Raw genomic sequence first — 14,096 nt, 5'->3', positions numbered from 1 at the left:
CATTTTATAGCTATGGCCACACAGGCAGAATTTCCATCACTGAATTTGCAGTGATTCTGCTGCAAAATCTGTATGTACTGTATGTGTATTACACGACTTGTCAAGAACTGTCAGCGGAGTTCATCTTATGTATTATAAAGGGTGAAATCTGTATCATTAATTCACGTGTTGCTGATCTAAAGGGGTTTTCTAGGAGTACAATATTGATCACCTATGTTTAGGATAGGTCATCAATATGAGATTGGTGGGGGGTTTGATTCCCTTCACCCCTGCCGATTAGCTGTTTGAAGACAGAGGGCCACTGCCTTTTCGCAGCTTACCAAGCACAGGGCCGTCTGTTGGATAGCATATGTGCTAGGTATAGCAGCTCATCCCTATTCATTTGTGACTGATGAACGTGACACGGCCTAGGAAGAGGCCTAAGTGCTTAAAAAGCACTGTGGCCTCTTTATACAGCTGATAGGCGGGGGTGCCTGGAGTCCTGAGTATAGGTGATCTATATGAAAACCTCTTTAAAATCCACACCACAGGACAATTTCTACTGCTGATTTTTTTCCTCAGCTCACAGGCTGTGAATTTCCCATAGTTCTGCGCTGGAAAATATGCAGCATCTAAAATGGCCTTCTAGAGGGTTGGTTCTCTCGAAGAAGAGGGCCAAGGATATGCACAAGATGAAAGTGATCTGACAATTTGTAATAGATCGAGGTGGTCTTCTGGAGAGGTTTCACTGTGCATTATGGGATGGGTTCTTGGTTGTCTCAGAAGCTGTATCAGGCACTCTCCAGTCAACTGCGAATTGATTACAGTACTTATTACTGCAATGTTGATCTGCCTACAGCTAAATGTTTTTCATCATATTACCGTATGTGTTTTTTATACTGTGTCCATGTTCCCTGGCTTTCCTCTCTGCTCTTCATAATTATATTGAATTAAAGATCATCTCCAGACAATTTCTGGCAACCATTAGCTTTAGTATAATTCATTAGAAATACCACAATACCAAGATAATTACAGGGAAGGAAGCCACACTTGACCTGTCAGTATAAATGAACATTTAGCAATTCTCAATAGTGGACATCTGTCATGTTTCATCACACTATGATCTGGTATTGATTTTCTAGAATTAACATTAAATATGTTTTTGTTTCCATCTACAGGTCTACTACAAGCTTCCCAGCCTTTCCATATGGGAAATGATGGGATTTTTAAAGGTCCTAGTTCTGCAGCATGTCTCTTATCATCTGAATTAGAATTAAAGCCGGAGAGTCCATCGAAAGGACCATCTAGTTGCAGTTCATTTCACAGCAGTGAAGGAGAAGGCACTGACCATGAGCCAGACCTTTTGGATTGTAGTGGTTCCAGACCTCTCTTAATGGAGTCAGATGAGGAGGAGGGGTCAAAGAAAGTTAAGGATGCAGCATTTCCCAATTCTGAAGAGCCTACTTCTAGCCAGGGCAATCCTATGTACACTCCATCAGAAAGGATGGCCCAGATGCCTGCAGGAGACTTTGGTACAGAGGTAGATGTCTTCGCCACTGCGCCATTCAAAAGTTCAAAAATATCAAAGGATGATTCTGATATATTTACCAATGCTCCATTTTTCGCTAAGTCCTCAACTTCTTTAAACCAGCTGGAGGAACCTGATGTGTTCCTCAGAGCACCTTTTACAAGGAAGATTAGCGTTGAAGACCCCTCCTGTGCTCAAGCACATCATTCTGTAAAAGGAGGTGAAGTGACGGCAGTGGGAAATTCTACATTCCGAAATACTGACTTAAAGGTGGGAGGCAGTTCCATGAAGACTTCGTACACTACTGGAAACCTTTATGCACATTCCAGCAGAAGCATTGAACCAGCTGAAGCCTCTCTGTATCTAAACGCTACTAAGGAGCTACACAGTGCTGAAAACCATAAGATTCCTGGTCATGAGGCATCTCAAGAGACTGTGTTTGGGACTGTGGTAACCAAACCATTCTGCCCTCAGTCTTTATCCAAGTATTCACGGCACTACAGTCCTCAAGAAGGACAGGCTGTGGAGGCACAGCCTATTGCTGCTTACAAAGTAGTGTCTCATTCTGCAAAAGCCTCTGTAGCTGGATCTATTCCCATCACCCCAGTGACTTATAGAACTTCAGAGGTTGCAAATGCAGATCCATTTGGCTTGGCTCCATTTCCTGCCAAAGCTGGAAGACAAAATCCGTAGTATAGGTGAAGCTATCTACCTTAGAACCCGTACCTTTCTTTTTGCCGTGCACTTCCTATTAATGTATTAATCAATTCTCTGCTCTATGCTGCTCTGTGTTTCTTGTTTTGTCACAGAAGGGACTTATTCAATAAAGTGCACCTGGCACCTACACACAGTAGCTGGTCTGGGTTCATGAGGAGTTAGAAATTCTTTTAATTTTTTTAGTGCTGTACATTTCTCAAGTACTTGTGGCCTTGAAGTTGACATCTTTGAGACTTTACTGTATGAAGATGTGTTGGTCTACGAGATCCCCTGGACCTCATTGAGACACAAGGAGGTTTCAGCATCTCTTTCTATGTCCTGGAGAGTCCCTTTAATTCGAATGTAGCCTGACTTCACCAGGATCCTCTGAAATCACTGTGATAAATAAGTTTATACTCCTGAACCATCAAACGGCATTTCCAACATGTCCTGCTAACTGTGTGTAGATGACAGATGTATTTTAGCTATCCATTTCTCGCTTTCTATTATTGTATGCCATTTCTATAATAGTTTAATGTGTTAGTGATATTTTTGATTTATTTTTTCTTCATTCAATCTTTGTCAGTGTTTAGTGTAGGGTGTATTAAGACCATAGACATTGAGGTGCCTTATTTATGGAGATGCAGGATTTCTACTGGATGTGTAGGGTTTGGTGCTCTAACAGCATCTCTTTAAAAGGGTTGCCTCATCTTAGACAATGGTGGCATATGCCACCAATATCAGGAAGTGTAGATGTGGGTCCCACCTCACCCTGTCTCCAGTATGGGACCCCAAAAGTGAGCAGAAAGCAGCCGTGCACGTGCAGCTGCCCTACATTCACTTTTATAGGGCTGCTGAAAATCTTCGGAAGTCCCTTAGAAGTGAATAGAGCTTCTGAAAATAGCTAAGCACGCTCTCTCTTAGCTATTTTCTGGAGAGCACACCGTGCATCACTTTTGGGGGGCCGTTCTGGAGATAGGTCTGGGTCCCATCTCCATACCACCAATGTCTAAGATGAGAGAACTGCTTTAAGGCTCTAGATAAACAGGTATTCAGTGGCTCAAAACTCCACTCAAACAAGGAATGGGTGCACAAACCAATAGACTAGATAGAATAGAATATACAAATATAATGGTAGGCACTCTCCACCTGGCGCTGCATGGATCAGTCAAATAGCCTTATAGTCACATGTACAACAATTTATTAGAAACTTCTAAAAATATAGAGTCAATAAAATAAATTAAAAACTGAAAAATCCCAAAGAGGTAGATACAGATATTCAATTGCAGTTGTTCATTGGTATTGTTCAAACACATATGGTGACCAATATATTGCGATCATGTATCTGCATAGTATATTCCAATGGCAGTATATTGATAATATCGTCTAGTTTTTATCACTTTTATGACACCAAATATGGTAGTTCTTTTTTAGACGTTCTTATTAAATAGCACAGTCATTGATCCATCCTCCATTGATACCTCAGGGATTCCCAATCCTGATAGGTAAATAGCAAATGTTCTTTATGACTAGCCTTTCTCCACTTCTCACAAGGCACTCTGTGACATGGTATATGCATGCATGAAATCTTTACACAGATTATTAATTACGTTACCACTTGTAGACTTTGCGCTGCAGCGTCCATAGTTCTCCGCTGTCTGTGCCGGTCAGATTGGAATGGCACGTGATCGGGCGGCAGTCCTTACACTTGATGCGCCGGGTCCTTGAGCGGGTTGTATAGCTTCATTTGTGGATGAAAAAGTTCCTCAATCATGCGTTTTAGGCACATACACCATGTTTGTAATTTTTGGTTGTAGAGTGATGGTGGTTCTTATTCCATTACAAATCTTGCCAAATAAATCACCAAACGGGTTTCGGAGATAAAGTTCTCCTTCTTCAGTGGTAAATATTAATGGTAACATTTTTGGCTTTATAAGGGAAGCTCATTAACATCAAGGCGGGATTTCGATTAATGCATAGTTTTCTTAAAAAGCTGATATGGATCATGTATATAAAAAGTGCACAAAAATCTCTGTCACACAAATGTAAATTATTCACATATCATTACAGAGTATATTATAAATCAGAGAGCCACAAAGGACAGCAAAAAATATATAGGTGGTCTGATCCATATAGCGCCAGGTGGAGAGTGCCTACCATTATATTTGTATATAGGATCTGACGTTGGTCCACCAGCCCTAGAAATATGAGAAGTAATCCTCCATCTCTTCCTTAGATTTTATTAACTTTAATTGTATATTTTTTGTTTTAATTCTTAGTTTTTCCCCCTGCCTCTTTCAGTGTTCTTCCTAACATATTAAAAAGCACTTGGAAAGAATGGCTGCTGATACCTTGTACATTTTATCCACCAAATTCTCTGGCCTCATGAGTGAAGACAAAAGGTGGAGCAGGTGCCCATAGAAACCAATCCAGCTCTCATATGTCAAATGTAACCTGATTCATATGGTCAACTACTTCAACATACTTTTTGTCTGAATTTTGTCAGTTTAGATTTACGAATAGGACAACTGGATTTACGGAATGCGTTTACCTTCTTCACTTACATGATGGATTCACTGCTTCTGAATAGCTACCAATACTCTACCCTCTCATCTTCAATCCTAATGACTACAATTATTATTGTTTTTCCCATAGATACTGTGAATCATTTGTAAGGCTAGCACAAGATATCATAATTAGGCCTTTTGCCTAAAGATTCAAACAATTTACTGTACTGGTATCATGTCGTGTGTCTTTTTACCTTGATTTGCCTATAGAAAATGTCCAACATGATGTTTATTTTAAAGGGGTTTTCCAGGAGTTTTATACGGATGACCTATCCTCAGATCTGATCGGTTGGGGTCCGAAACCCGGGACCCCTGCTGATCAGTTGTTTGAGAAGGCAGCGGCGTTCGCAATAGCGCTTTAGTATTTGAACTTAGCCCCATTCAATTCTACAGGCCTGAGCTGTGCCTAGGCTATGTGACCAATGAACGTTACGCCACATGGCCTAGGCAAAGCTGGAGAAGGCTGCCACGCTACTACAAACGTGGGTGCCGTCTCAAACAGCTGATTGGTGCAGTCCTGGGTGTCAGACCCCCACTGATCGGATACTGATGACCTATCCTGAGGATATCTCATCAGTATAAAAGTCTTGGGAAATTCCTTTAAAACCAAAATGCTGTGCTGATTAATTTCTTTATATATCTTTATAGCACTCTGAGGTCTGTTTTTCTGTTACAGAGCTCCAAATCCCCTGCATAGACAGTTCAGTGATAAATTCTTACTCTGTACAGCCACCCCTAGGGGGAGCCTACTGCAAACAATTTTATAATTGAGTTCAATGTATATTTAGTATTCAGTAAGTTTCCTTTAGTTTTGTATGCAGTAAGCCTAGAAGGTTGTCATTTAAATCTATAGTGATGCAGGTTAGGCTACTTTCACACTGGCGTTTTGGTTTCAGTTTGTGAGATCCGTTTAAGGGCTGTCCCAAGCGGTCCAAAACGGATCAGTTTTGCCCTAATGCATTCTGAATGGATAAGGATCCGCTCAGAATGCATCAGTTTGCCTCTGTTCCACATCCATTCTGCTCTGGAGGTGGACACCAAAACGCTCCTTGCAGTGTTTCGGTGTCCGCCTGACTGATCCGTCCTGACACACAATGGAAGTCAATGGAGACGGATCGGTTTTCACTGACACAATATGGCACAATAGAAAACGGATCCGCCCCCCATTGACTTTCAGTGGTGTTCAAGATGGATCCGTTTTGGCTATGTTAAAGGTAATACAAATGGATCCGTACTGAACGGATGCAGACGGTTGTATTGTCGGTGCAGATCCATGATGGAACCACACCAAACACGAGTGTGAAATTAGCCTTATTTGGAGCTCTGTATATAAAAAAAATAATAATCGAGCTGTAAAGAAATGTTGAGAAAATAGTCAGTACAGAATTTTTGAATTTTATGTAGAAAAAAAGATTTCCGCACCTTCTGATTTTGGTGGGACTGGATGGTTATCTAATGTGTACAGGGGACTCCTGACTATCCCCCACAAGATGATATCTGGAAGAAGGGTCAAGCATGTTAGATTTCAGTGGACGATCCTCAAGGAGGAGGTATCTGGCAGCAACTTCTCCCCTCTCTCCCACATGCATGCTCGGCTGAGTTGAGAGAACTAGGTGACAGCCAAATCAGCTATTGTAGGTACGTGTGCACCTTAGTTCAGGTTTGGCATTAACTTTACAAGTTGTTTGACTTGATGTGTAATTCTAAGTAAAGTTGTCACCTAGCCTTGCTCTTAGATGAGGTAGGCTGCCGAGCGTGTAAGTGAAGGTTAAGGTTGTGATAGTGACTAGATGGCATGGGTGATACCATTGGATTACAATGGACTCAAACTATAATCAGATGTGTGTCACTGTTTTCACTGTGTAATGGCGGTGCATAGTGTCTGTCCCAGGGCTTTGAGTACTTCTCGCCTCTCCTGACATGTCTGTTTTAATAACGATTTGCATTCCCCATGTAATAACCATTCTGGAGCATCAATTCTTCGAACTCTATGCTGTGCCATTACTCTATAATTCCTGCCAGAAGTACAGCTGGGTGTTACCAGTTGGGGTTGTGTCCCTGCACAGTCGGCTATTATCCAATCAATGCTGCCAGTTTCAGACTGTGCAGAGACACCCCCCCTACTGGTAACACTCAGCTGTACCTTTATACATAAACTTGTAGTAGACATAATAAAGGACATAGTTATAATTATAGATACTCCAGAATGGTAATTTCAAGCTAAATACAATTATTTCCATATCTGGAGTGGTGACAGGTCCACATCATGCTAGTGATTCAGAAGCTGCTCATCCTCTGCGAAGCTTTTCAGGGTAATTACAGTTTATATTAGGAGTAAATGGCAGGCTGTCCTACCCCTCTGCAGGTCATCCTGTTATCACTACTAGTCATGTAGTCCCTGATATCAGGTAATCCACTTACAGTCTTCCCATTTTTATCCAAACATGTAAGAAGTTATTATGGCCTAATCTTTGGCCTAACCTGACAATCGGACATTTCTGGGTCATATGCCGCATATTATTTTCCTCTTTTATTGCATATCATTCACTCATCATTTTAGGTATATACCTCATTGGTTAGCCCTCTAAAAAGGGACTAAAAAATATATTAACTAAAAAATAAAAATAAATTTAGGTGGATGATATACTGGGTATCATTTTTTGAAGTTACTTCTAGTTTTATACTGATGACCAATCCTCGGCATAGGTCATCGGTATCTGATCGGTGGGGGTCTGACATCTGGGACCCCCACCGATCAGCTCTTTGAGTGCCGCAGCCTCCTCACAGCTTACCAGCTCAGCTTGAATGGGACTGAGCATTTGACCTATAATTGTGACAACACTGGCCTAGGGTAAGCTGCGGGAAGGCTGTGGCGCTCACCTGAGCGGGGTCTTCAAACATCTGATCAACAAGAGTCCCAGGTGTCTGACCCCGACTGATCAGATACTGATGACTGTATAAGGCTCCTTTCACACTAGCGTTCGCTGGTCCGCTCGTGAGCTCCGTTTGAAGGAGCTCACGAGCGGACCCGAACGCAGCCGTCCAGCCCTGATGCAGTCTGAATGGAGCGGATCCGCTCAGACTGCATCAGTCTGGCGGCGTTCAGCCTCCGCTCCGCTCGCCTCCGCACGGACAGGCGGACAGCTGAACGCTGCTTGCAGCGTTCGGGTGTCCGCCTGGCCGTGCGGAGGCGTGCGGATCCGTCCAGACATACAATGTAAGTCAATGGGGACGGATCCGTTTGAAGATGCCACAATGTGGCTCAATCTTCAAGCGGATCCGTCCCCCATTGACTTTACATTGAAAGTCTGAACGGATCCGTCCGAGGCTATTTTCACACTTAGCTTTTTTTTTGCCATTTTAATGCAGACGGATCCGTTCTGAACGGAGCCTCCGTCTGCATTATTATGAGCGGATCTGTTCAGAACGGATCCGCCCGAACGCTAGTGTGAAAGTAGCCTAAAACAGGTGTAAAGCCCCTTTCACTTCCTCTGGACCTTCAGCCTGGCAGAGAGGCTCACCCCACCAGTTAGACCAGCGAGGAGTGAGCACTGCATGCAGTTCCATAGACATTGAATGGAGCAGTGGACATTCACACACACTACCTCTCCGTTCACACAAGGGACTTGGGGACCCACGTTCTCGTGATTGATGGGGCCCCAAGTGCATGACCGTATAGTATATGTTTTCACCCATGTGTTATATTTCTGCAGGAAAAAAAATAAAATAAAATATATATACTTTTATAGTTGAAATTGAATCAAGCCAGAACATGATATTTGAATGAATTAAAGTGCACATCTCGCCAGTTTTCAGTACATGTGCCGCACTCCCATCAGGATAGACTCAGCACGTAAAGACCTGTGATATTGGATGTGCGACGTTATAAGGGGATGACACACACACCACCGAGCAGTATCACCGTGATAAAGCCGTGTTCCCAGCATGCACTGTACTGTAGTGTGACCAGATGTATTGTATAACCTGTGCTTTGATTGGCTTGTACTGTAAATTTAGATGTTGCTATTTATTAGGCATTGCCAGAACACCCCTGCCTCATACTGTTGGTGTACGGAATGCTACCACACAACATCGAGCCAGAAGATGCATCTGTTTTGGTGTACAGGCTTAAAGTGCTGCTCCCCTGTATTTCTCAAGGGGTAAAATGAAATGGATAAAATAAAATCACCTGAGTAAACGTTTCTGGCTGCTTATTTACAGTGTTGTTTACCGTACGCATATCTCTCACCATTTAAAGGCTATGAATGCATTTGAGGGCTTCTTATGTTTGTATCGTACCTATTTTGGGCTAAAAAAAATAATCCAATGGCTCTTATTTAAAAAAATATAAAATGTTGTCCTCTACAGCCTGCACCTTTTCACATACAGGTAAAACTCAAAAAATTAGAATACCGTGCAAAATTAATTTATTTCAGTAATGTAACTTAAAAGGTGAAACTACATGCAAAACGAGATATTTCAAGCCTTTATTGGTTATAATTTGGATGATTATGGCTTATAGCTTATAAAACCCCCAAGTCTCAATTTTGAGGTCCCCTTTGCTCAGGGGGTATGGAATAATTAGCTGACTAGAGTCTGACACTTTGAGCCTAGAATTATGAACCTTTTCACAAAATTCTAATTTTAAGCTGCATTAATGCAATTCCTGTTCATTTGCATTACTGAAATAACTTTTTTAGTTTAGTGCTCTCATTAAGAGAAACAAAATAAGAGTATTGCAGGTTTGATACCTTTTTAATATCCACATGCAAGAAGGAATATTTAATCCCCAAAGGACTTTGCTATCCACATGAAATAACTTTTACACAATGTTCAAATTTTTCGAGTTTCACCTGTATAGTGTTTGCTGCTCTGCCCCCTTCACAATGAAATCTGTCAGAGGAGTTTACACACTTTTAACCCCTCAGATGCTGCAGTCAATTTGTGCTCCTAGTGACTCCTAGAGAAGTTCAAGCACTGATTCTCCGATGGACTGCAATGGTAAATCAGTAAATATGAGAGAAGAGATCAGATGATCACATTAAAGTTCCCTAGGGGGACTAAAAGTAAATATATTTTAAAAATTTTAATATATATACAGTGTGTAATATATATATACAGTACAGACCAAAAGTTTGGACACACCTTCTCATTCAAAGAGTTTTCTTTATTTTCATGACTATGAAAATTGTAGATTCACACTGAAGGCATCAAAACTATGAATAAACACATGTGGAATTATATACTTATCAAAAAAGTATGAAACAACTGAAAATATGTAATATTCTAGGTTCTTCAAAGTAGCCACCTTTTGCTTTGAATACTGCTTTGCACACTCTTGGCATTCTCTTGATGAGCTTCAAGAGGTAGTCACCTGAAATGGTCTTCCAACAGTCTTGAAGGAGTTCCCAGAGATGCTTAGCACTTGTTGGCCCTTTTGCCTTCACTCTGCGGTCCAGCTCACCCCAAACCATCTCGATTGGGTTCAGGTCCGGTGACTGTGGAGGCCAGGTCATCTGGAGCAGCACCCCATCACTCTCCTTCATGGTCAAATAGCCCTTACACAGCCTGGAGGTGTGTTTGGGGTCATTGTCCTGTTGAAAAATAAATGATGGTCCAACTAAATGCAAACCGGATGGAATAGCATGCCGCTGCAAGATGCTATGGTAGCCATGCTTGTTCAGTATGCCTTTAATTTTGAATAAATCCCCAACAGTGTCACCAGCAAAGCACCATCACACCTCCTCCATGCTTCACGGTGGGAACCAGGCATGTAGAGTCCATCCGTTCACCTTTTCTGCGTCGCACAAAGACATGGTGGTTGGAACCAAAGATCTCAAATTTGGACTCATCAGACCAAAGCACAGATTTCCACTGGTTTGTAATCTGAGCTGCTGTTAACCTGCGTATTTCTGAGGCTGGTGACTCGGATGAACTTATCCTCCGCAGCAGAGGTGACTCTTGGTCTTCCTTTCCTGGGGCGGTCCGCATGTGAGCCAGTTTCTTTGTAGCGCTTGATGTTTTTTGTGACTGCACTTGGGGACACTTTCAAAGTTTTCCCACTTTTTCGAACTGATTGACCTTCATTTCTTAAAGTAATGATGGCCACTCATTTTTCTTTACTTAGCTGCTTTTTTCTTGCTGTAATACAAATTCTAACAGTCTATTCAGTAGGACTATCGGCTGTGTATCCACCTGACTTCTCCGCAACTGATGGTCCCAACCCCATTTATAAGGCAAGAAATCCCACTTATTAAACCTGACAGGGCACACCTGTGAAGTGAAAACCATTTCAGGTGACTGCCTCTTGAAGCTCATCAAGAGAATGCCAAGAGTGTGCAAAGCAGTAATCAAAGCAAGAGGTGGCTACTTTGAAGACCCTAGAATATGACATTTTCAGTTGTTTCCTACTTTTTTGTTATGTATATAATTCCACATGTGTTAATTCATAGTTTTGATGCCTTCAGTGTGAATCTACAATTTTCATAGTCGTGAAAATAAAGAAAACTCTTTGAATGAGAAGGTGTGTCCAAACTTTTGGTCTGTACTGTATATATAATTTTTATTTTATTTTTTCAGGTTACCCTTTTCTCTATTAAAAAAATAAACATCGCCATGTTCTAAAGTGCCCGAGCAATTAAAATATATAAGTATGTATTCCATATGGGTAACAGCTTAATGGAAACAAAATAGCCGAAAGCACCTTTTTTTTTCTTTTTCTTTTTGAAACTCCAGGTGGACTTTCATGTACTTTACTGAGGAAAGGCTTCTTTCTGGCCACTCTGCCATAAAGCCCAGATTGGTGAAGTGCCGCAGTGATGGTTGACCTTCTGGAAGCTTCTCCCATCTGCACACAGGATATTTGGAGCTCAGCCAGAGTGACCTTTGGGTTCTTGGTCACCTCTCTTACCAAGGCCCGCCCTGAGTTGTTCCAAACTTCTTTCATTTAAGAATTATGTAGGACACTAGTGGCAAAAATACGCTGTAGTGGGGCCTGGACAGCAGGAGCAATAAAACAACAAGTTATTTACTTTCAGGGCCCACCACCCACAGTAGCAGGGCGCCCAGCTTGTATACCCTCCAGTGGCACTGGCACAGTAGACAGAATCTATCCTGTGTCCAGTGCTGAGCACAGGGGAGGTGCAATTTTATTTGCAAAGTAGCTCAGCAATGGAGAGAGAGAAGTGGTGATGAAGGGCCTGAGTGATATGACATTCTCATATTAGCTATGTGAACGGAAAAATAAAAATAAGTTATGGCTATTGAAATCTCTGGGATGAAAAATCAAATATGCAAAAATGAAAATAGTAAAAAGTGATAGGCACACCTCTTACTGGAAAAGTCTAGAGGCATATAACAGGATATTCCAAAATGTAACTTTGTAACTATACTTGTAGTTCATTTAAGGCCCTAATTCAGTACATATAATAACTATATATCGGAACAATAATCATACAGCACGATAGCTATTCTCTGTAGCAGGATACTGCAGACATGTGCTTAGCGATATGGCCTTATTAATAGAACACCAAAGTCACTATACACGGCAGAACGCCAGAAGCACTGGAATGCAATTCACGTGCACAGTATATGTTTACAACGTTGACTTTGATTCATCAAAAGATTAAAAATAATTTATTACATCAGGATCTTATTCCCACAACAAACTAGTATCACTAATAGCAATACCATATGAATATTCAACAGCATCATCGGACTCCTAACGTCTTGTTTAAAGGGGTTCTGCACTTTGTTCAAACTGATGATCTATCCTCTGGATAGATCATCAGCATCTGACCGGCGGGGGTCCAACACCTGGGACCCCCGCCGATCAGCTGTTTGAGAAGGCAGCGACGCTCCAGCAGCGCGGCGGCCTTCTCACTGTTTACCGCTGGCCGAGTGACGTCACGACTAGTATCAACTGGCCTGGGAGCGGCTAAGCTCTATTCAAGTAAACAGAGCTTAGCCGCACCCAGGCCAGTGATACAAGTCGTGACGTCACTCGTCCAGCGGTAAACAGTGAGAAGGCAGCGGCACTGCTGGAGCGCTACTGCCTTCTCAAACAGTTGATCGGCGGGGGTCCGGGTGTCGGATCAGTTTTTATTATTTTTATTGAATGTTATGATGATGAACACCTGAATTAGGGCCCTATATGAATTACTAGTACATGCAATTGTATATTTTATATGTTTGTAATAACATTTTGGAATATTATCCTGTTCTATGCATCTAGACTTTTCCAGTAAGAGGTGTGCTAATCACTTTACAGAATTATATTACCATATCAACATTGGCCTGGGTGTGCCAGTGGATAGTGCACCTTTTTTATTTTATTTTTTTATCCATTGCGAGAGCTAGGTGAGCCACTTCACTAGTGTGCCTAAAAATGAAAATAGACCCAGTCTTTAAAGGGTTCAATTCACACCTTGTAATGTACTCTCATAGCCCATAATGTCTGGTCATGTTGGGAGTTATACAGTAGTTCTCTCCTGTTATATCCCTCTATATGTGATGTCAACTGATGCCCCATAACAGTCTGGACATGCTGGGATTTGTAGTTCCCTCCTGTTACACCTCTGTTCCTGTAATGTCCTATAATAGCCCATAATAACCATCCTAGAATGCTGGGAGTCACCCCTGTGGCAGATGACCTGTCACTGCCGTGGCCAGTCATTGGCTGCAGCAGTCACGTCTCCCACATCAAAATGGATGTGGATGCGGGGAGACCTGGAAGCTACAGAGCTAGTGGTGCAGATCAGGTAAGAATGATCACCACAGCAGGCCTGTACGCAAGGTGATCCCTCGCCATATGTGGCAGGTACCTCCTGGGGGGCCCATTAAAAAATTTGCAATGAGCCCCAGTCATTTCTAGTTACATCCCTGGAGGCCACTGTGCCTTTGAGAACTTTCAGCATAGCAGAAATCTTTTGTACCTTTCTCCAAATCTGAGGCTCCACACAATCCTGTCTCTGAGCTTTACAGGCAGTTCTATCCTCCTCATGGCTGGTATTTGCTCTGATATGCATTGTCAGCAGTGATACCTTATATAGACAGGGCTGTGTCTTTCCAAATTATGTCCAATCAACTGAAACTGCAATTGAGGTGTAGAAACAACGTAAAGATGATCAAGAGAAATGGCAGGCTCCCAGAACAAAATTTCAAATGTGATAGCAAAGGGTTTGAATACTTATGTATGTGTGGAATTGTAATTTTTTTAGCATTTTTTTGTTTTTAATAAAGTACAAAAAATTTCTAAAGTTCTGTTTTCGCTTTGTCATGAGGAATGGAGGGCAGAATGGGGAAAACCAGATTTTTTATTTATTTTT

General features: G+C 41.8%; 1 protein-coding gene across 9 annotated transcripts in view; it reads left to right on the top strand.

Moving 5' to 3' along the window:
- The window catches only part of AAK1 (AP2 associated kinase 1), a 121,465-nt gene extending 115,497 nt beyond the window's left edge, over positions 1-5,968 (top strand). For all 9 annotated transcript variants that reach the window (XM_044279272.1, XM_044279273.1, XM_044279274.1 and 6 more), the window contains one exon: positions 1,158-5,968. In XM_044279272.1, coding sequence (XP_044135207.1) covers positions 1,158-2,200 — 1,043 coding nt within the window. In that variant the 3' untranslated portion in view covers positions 2,201-5,968. The remainder of the gene's footprint in view (positions 1-1,157) is intronic.
- Positions 5,969-14,096: the final 8,128 nt, after the last annotated feature.

Source organism: Bufo gargarizans, chromosome 2 (genome assembly GCF_014858855.1).
Source record: "Bufo gargarizans isolate SCDJY-AF-19 chromosome 2, ASM1485885v1, whole genome shotgun sequence".
Classification (NCBI taxonomy): domain Eukaryota; kingdom Metazoa; phylum Chordata; class Amphibia; order Anura; family Bufonidae; genus Bufo; species Bufo gargarizans.
The sequence above is the reverse complement of the archived record's forward strand: the minus strand, read 5'-3'. Positions and strand labels throughout refer to the sequence as shown.